The 6,238-nt window shown below is 44.1% G+C and overlaps 1 protein-coding gene across 1 annotated transcript; it reads right to left on the bottom strand.

Moving 5' to 3' along the window:
- Positions 1–1,966: 1,966 nt before the first annotated feature.
- LOC147892516 (pentatricopeptide repeat-containing protein At2g13600-like) lies at positions 1,967–4,745 on the bottom strand. Its single transcript, XM_087387418.1, has 2 exons — positions 4,581–4,745; positions 1,967–4,437 (listed from the first exon to the last, which is right to left on the bottom strand). The coding sequence occupies exons 1-2, from the start codon at positions 4,623–4,625 to the stop codon at positions 3,100–3,102; spliced, it is 1,383 nt and encodes a 460-aa protein (XP_087243544.1). The 5' UTR covers positions 4,626–4,745; the 3' UTR covers positions 1,967–3,099.
- Between the last annotated feature and the right edge of the window lie 1,493 nt (positions 4,746–6,238).

The raw sequence follows: 6,238 nt of genomic DNA, 5'->3' as shown, positions 1-6,238 counted from the left end.
CATGAGTGCTATTCAGCTAGCACGGAATCCGGTCTTTCATGCAAAGACCAAACACATTGAGGTCAGGTACCATTTCATCAGGGAGGTACTTAAAGACAAGCGCATAGAGCTTGTCAAGGTTCATACAGATGATAACCCTGTAGATATGCTGACGAAGAGTCTACCTAATCAGCGGTTTGAGTATTGTCGTGTATTGATGGGCATTGGATAGTCTGCTCACTGGTTAGTCTCCCTTAAAGGCACATTGTCCTTTAAGTGGGAGGTTGTGGGGGTTAAAGGTCACTGTGCCTTTACCCCGGTTATGTACAATACTCAAACACATATATAAAGGAATGAAAAAGAAGATTAGGGTGGTTTTGCACCCACCAAAACTTGTGTGGCTCTCTGTTTCTCTCGCTCCCTCTTCCGTTCTTGCTTCCGTTGAGAGCACTCTCACAATTTTGGGGAAAAAAGGAGCAAGAATTTATAAAGGGAAAACACATCTTGGATGCTATCATTACATTATGGGAAGGGAATAAGAATGCCACATAAACCAGTCAAGATATCTATTTCATAAAGGTTGATTATATCAAGGCAAGCATAGGACTAGTTGGAATGCGGTTTTATCGTACAACCTTTGAGGGATATGGACTTTTCCAAGGACTTCGTGGAATATGTGTCACTATTCCTCTAAATGCACATGCCAAAGTGTTCCATAAATGAATGATGATGTTGATGATGAGGCATCCCACCATCTTCAAGCCAAAGCGTAATCACATCTTTCTAGGATGCTCCCTCACACGAATCTGCGATTAGCAGGGAGCCATTGTTTGGAAAATGGCTAACCCTTTTCCCTACATCATTCTTGAGCATATTTAAGTGACATATTTGCCCATTATCAAATCGTCTGAGATAGTCTGATTGTTCTAATGTCTTCTGTCCTCGAACAATAAAATCATCGGAGTTTCTTCCCAACAATCTTTACGCAAACAGACTACTGCTTGTTCTTAGAGATCTATACATTGTAATTTGTGTGTTTCCGTTTGGGATCCTTTGATAATGTGATGATGATGATGATGATGTTCCTAAGCCTTATGGAATGTTATGCAAGTCTCCTCTCCAGAGATGATTCCCGAGTAAGGTTAGATGTTGGGTATTAATAAAAAAGCAAGATCTTGCAATTCCTTTATCCCAAGAACAATTTTGGTAAGGTAGTTGTAATTGGCAATTGTCCATAGCCTACCATCTCATCTTAAAGGTTTATGGATTAAAGAATATTGTCCTCTTTCTCTAACCAAGGATACTTTGTATCTTCCACTAGGCAATTGTCCATAGCCTACCATCTCATCTTAAAGGTTTATGGATTAAAGAATATTTTCCTCTTTCCCTGACCAAGGATACTTTGGATCTTCCACTATATGCTCTAACTCCCACTAGGGGGACCAAGGAGGCAAGCACGGCGTGGGGGGGTCATCTTGTCCCCTCTATATATTGTGCACTATGTTTCTTTCATGGTGTGGGGATTCCCTCATCCTAGGGGAAATTTGTGTTTGAATGTTCAATTATATTTGTCTGTGTCGCAATGATGCATATGTGTAACTTTCAACTTTATTGCTTTCAATTCTCAACATTACATTGAGACTTTACAAAAGAATGCACCTAAAGGCTGGTACATTTGAAGCTTTCCAAGCTTTTGGGGACGCTTCAAAACATTCAAAGCTATGTTTTGGTGCATTTAAAAACAGCTCTAAAATTTTCCATGTATTCATGTATTTCAATTGCCTTGTTCCTTAATCTCCTTGCTCTCTCCAACCTCCATAATCGACTAGCACAACTGCTTTGGGCTATAGAAGGTCTGAATCCTGTCACATTGATGAAAGCTGATTAGCAAACGTACCCTGTTGTGGTACAAACCCTTGCCATCTAAAGTCATGCATGTTCCTTTGTATAAGTGGTTGTGGGCATGTACTATATGTCAAGGCTAGTATCATGTATGAAGAGTCTACACTCTAAGTTTTGTTTCTTGTGTTTAAATAATACAGTGATATGACTTATAAGATAGTCTTGAATGATTACTGAGATTTGTGTCATTGATATGTGCCATGCCGCAAATCAATGATACAGTTTTGTATTCACACATGCCACAATTCAAAGCTTACAATGCATATGCATGATGCCAGAAATTACAATGTCACATGTTAATCAATGTTGGAGGAGGTATCATGTGACTATTTGACTTTCAAGCTTGGGGAATGAGAACTCAATCTTAGGCCTCAGTACTTACAGTCTTACAATTAGCTACTGATTTCAATTCATGTTTAATCTTGCATCCTGAAGTTGAGGACCTATAATGTTGAATTCGGATGTTTTATTTGTGTTTCTGTGGGTCTCTATATGTCACGTTATTTTCCCTTCCCTTACCCCTTTTTTTGGGGGAAGACCACCTCTAAAAATTCCAAAAAGCCTTCAAAGCTTGCCTGAATGCTATGCTCATTTGTCCGTGATGAGGGGAGTGAGGTCCAGTTTATAGTCTTGACTCTCATTGCAGCTGGCTTGCAGTTGGGGCAAACTATGCCCCTCTTGGACCAGACCGCGTTGCTACAAGGTCCCACTGCACATTTGTGAACTACTTGCATGGCACCAGACCATGCCACGCTTGCTGTACTTTGAGGCTGACGTGGCAGCATGTCACTGCAGATCTGCTCGCCCCTGATGCCATAGCTGCCTGCATGACAGTCTCCATGAATTATACAGCTGTTTGGCAGCCTGCTTTTCCTAGCTGCTTTTGTAGCCCTTGACTGCCTTTTGCCCATCAATGGCTGCTGCTCAGCTATGCTAGCCCTAGGAGGCGCATGACACACCATCATTTAGTCAATGTAAGCAGCAGCAGAAATAAGCCCAAAGCAATAGCAAGCCTCTGGCATAGTAGCAAAAGTATGTCTTCTTTCTTCTTCACCCACATCATATAGCAATGCGTTTGTGTCAGGCTTTTACCTTATCTCCATGCACCTACTCAGACCTCTGAAAATCCTCTGGTTGAGAATGTCATGTGACTATATGAACAAGTTTGTGTGCCACATTTTCACCTCGATACAGCTGTGGCCTGCAGTGAGCTGGCACTCACTTCACGCCATTATGAGTCATGGCCTTTCTAATCTTTAATCCACCATCCAACGTACCTAGGTTAGCATGAATATTTGCTAGCAATACATATGTCGAAGCATTCCTTGGATCAACCTCAGAAGCAAAATTTGCAGCACGCACAGCCCGCTGTACATCACTATGGATTCTGCATGATGCAAGCAAGCTCAACCATGCATGAGGGGCATGTTCAAATGGCATGCTGACGATCAAGTTCTCTGCCTCTTGCAATAATCCCTGTCTCCCAAGAAGATCAATCATACACACATAATGCTCCACAGACGGGGTTATGCCATGATCTCTACTCATAGAGAGAAAGTATTGCCTCCCATCAGCAACTAGACCTGTATGACTGCATGCAGTGAGAATGCAGGTAAAGGTGACCTTGTCTGGCTTCACACCTTCTTCCTGCATTTGACCAAATAGTTGTAGGGCCTCCATCTCATGCCCATTCTGGGCACATGCTGCAATCATAGCACTCCAAGAGACAACATTCCGTAGTGGCATCTCCGCAAACACAGCCCTTGAATCATCCAGGCTCCCACACTTGCCGTACAAATTGACAAGGGCGTTCCCCACAATGAAGTCAGACTCCAATCCGTTGCCCACAATAGTAGCTTGGATCCCTCGTCCCTCTTCTAAGGCTGCCACACTTGCACATGCATCCACAATACACACAAACGTGATCTTGTTTGGCTTGATGCCTTCAGCCTGCATCTGTGCAAACACTTGTAGGGCCTCCTTGCCATGCCCATTTTGGGCACAGGCTGCAATCATGGCACTCCAGGAGATGACATTCCGCAGTAACATCTCTCCAAACACAGCCCTCGAATCATCCAGACTCCCACACTTGCCATACATATTAACAAGGGCGGTCCCCACCACCACATCTCCCTCCCATTCACTGCCAGTAACAGTAGAATGCATCTCTCGACCCTCATCTACAGCAGCCACACCGGCACAAGCATCCAGAAGGCAGAGGAAGGTAATCTTGTTTGGCTTGACACTTTCGGCCATCATTTCACTAAACAAAAGTATTGCTGCCTTCCCATGTCCATTCTGGGCACATGCTGCGATCATGGCACTCCACGAAATAACATTCCGGAGTGGCATATCTGCAAACACAGCCCTCGAGTCATCTAGGCTCCTGCACTTCCCATACATATTCACAAGGCCACTTCCAACACCAACATCCAATTCCCATCCCCTGCGAATAATTATAGCATGGATCTCTCGACCCTCTTCTGGGGATATCACACCGCCACATGCATCCAAGATACAGATGAAGGTGATATTGTCTGGCTCGAAACCCTCTACCTGCATTTGAGCAAACAGTCGTAAAGCCTCCTTGCCATGCCCGTTCTGAGCACACCCAGCGATCATAATATTCCAAGAATACAAATTCCGAAAGACTAATTTGTCGAACACAGCACGTGCATATCCCAGGCACCCACACTTACCATACATGTCGATAAGGAGGTTACTAAGAAATCTATTGCCTTCATATCCACGCCTGGTCATGTGCTCATGCACACGTTCACCCTCAGACAAGGCCTTCGCACTGCTGCAACGCCTCAAAAGCGAGGCATAGGTAGCAACATCTGTCTTGGGACCCAGCTGACCAAGGATCTCCTCACTCAAGGCTTCAGGAGAGAAGTCTTCATTCTTCGCAAGACCACTACGATGGCGCCCATCTAACGCATGTGCATGACTGCTCTTACTGGTTAGCAAATTTCGCAGCGCGGTGGCCATACAATTCAAATAGGGGAGAGGAAACAACCCCAGGACCTTGGCTTCGTGCTTACCAAACTCCATTTTCGTATCCGCAGCCCAAGGGCGCGGTCTATGGGAGCCATTGGAGCTTGACACGACTCTGTGTGGTTGTTTTCTACCGAAGGATGGAGGTTCAATCGCAAGGTAAGGCATCCCCACTGCTGGGGGGAAACGAGGAGAAAAGCAACACAAGAATATCGCCATTGATTCAAGGACAGCTTCATTCTGTCCAGAGTTTTTCTCAACTAAGTGTTTGGCCTAACGCAGGTGCAGGTCTTAGTAAAGGCTTTTCACTAGAAACGAAAATTGGGATTTGTGTATTTTTCTGAATTCTGATAATTTGTTGTCACTTTTATTGGCCTGCCTGTACAGGGCAGCCTTAGCAATGGCTCTACTTTGGCAAAGCTAAAATAAAGGAGTTTTTAAATTTCACAAATTCCAAAAATTTCTCATTACTAACGATTTTGGGTCTCTCTCTCTCTCTCTCTCTCAGCTTCCCTCACTCCACCACTACTCGTCCCTAGCCCGCCCACCCTTCGCCTCCCCATTCTCTCTTAGCTTCCCTCACTCCACCACTTGTCCCTAGCCCCCCCCCTTCGCCTCCCCATTTATTTTGGGTAGGCCTATTGAATAACATGTGCCATTCATCTTTTTTCACTTGGTTAGTATTATTCCTTTTTCAGGCTCGTGAGTCATTTGTCTCTCTCTCTCTCTCTCTCTCTCTCTCTCCCCCCGCCCGCTTCTCCCTGTTACGCATCTCGTTCATCTTCTTTTTCATTTTGGATCTCCAAGGCAGGCCACTTGAACTTTGTTCAGCTTGTTTTCTCAACTTGGGGTTTCAAATTTTTGCACTATAAGGAAAAAGCCCAAGGGAGGCTTTGCCTCAAAATGCAGATGATAAGTGGCTCCGTGGGAGGTTGCAATGTAGACTTGCCGAGGATTTTCAGTTTGCCACAACTGCATATCCAGCATCTTCCCGCTCCGATGGCGACCAGCGACTCATCCTCCATCGATATTCGTGCACTCAGGTTTGATAATCTTTGACTGTGATGTGAGAGTCCACGCCATTCATTTTCTTGAAAATAATAGGCCACAATCATACGGTGAAAATAGAATTCCATCGATCGAGGACCTTCACGGTTGTGCTTGATTTTAAGCTAAAATATAATTCTCTAGAATTTGCAGATTTTTAAGCTAAAATATAAGGTGGAATTAGCTAAAGCGCCTCGTCTATCGAGTTTATTAGTGATATTGTATTATTGCGATATTCTACCCATTTGGTGATTCAAGTATAGTTAGGAGGCATTAGCATCCGTCATTATAGATTTCCTTTATGTTTGTTGTA

This window comes from Dipteris shenzhenensis, chromosome 16 (assembly GCF_047967505.1).
Source record: "Dipteris shenzhenensis isolate YYH24624 ecotype China chromosome 16, Dip_SZ_1.0, whole genome shotgun sequence".
Taxonomy (NCBI): Eukaryota; Viridiplantae; Streptophyta; class Polypodiopsida; order Gleicheniales; family Dipteridaceae; genus Dipteris; species Dipteris shenzhenensis.
Note: the sequence above shows the minus strand (reverse complement) of the source record. Positions and strands in the feature narration are given on the sequence as shown.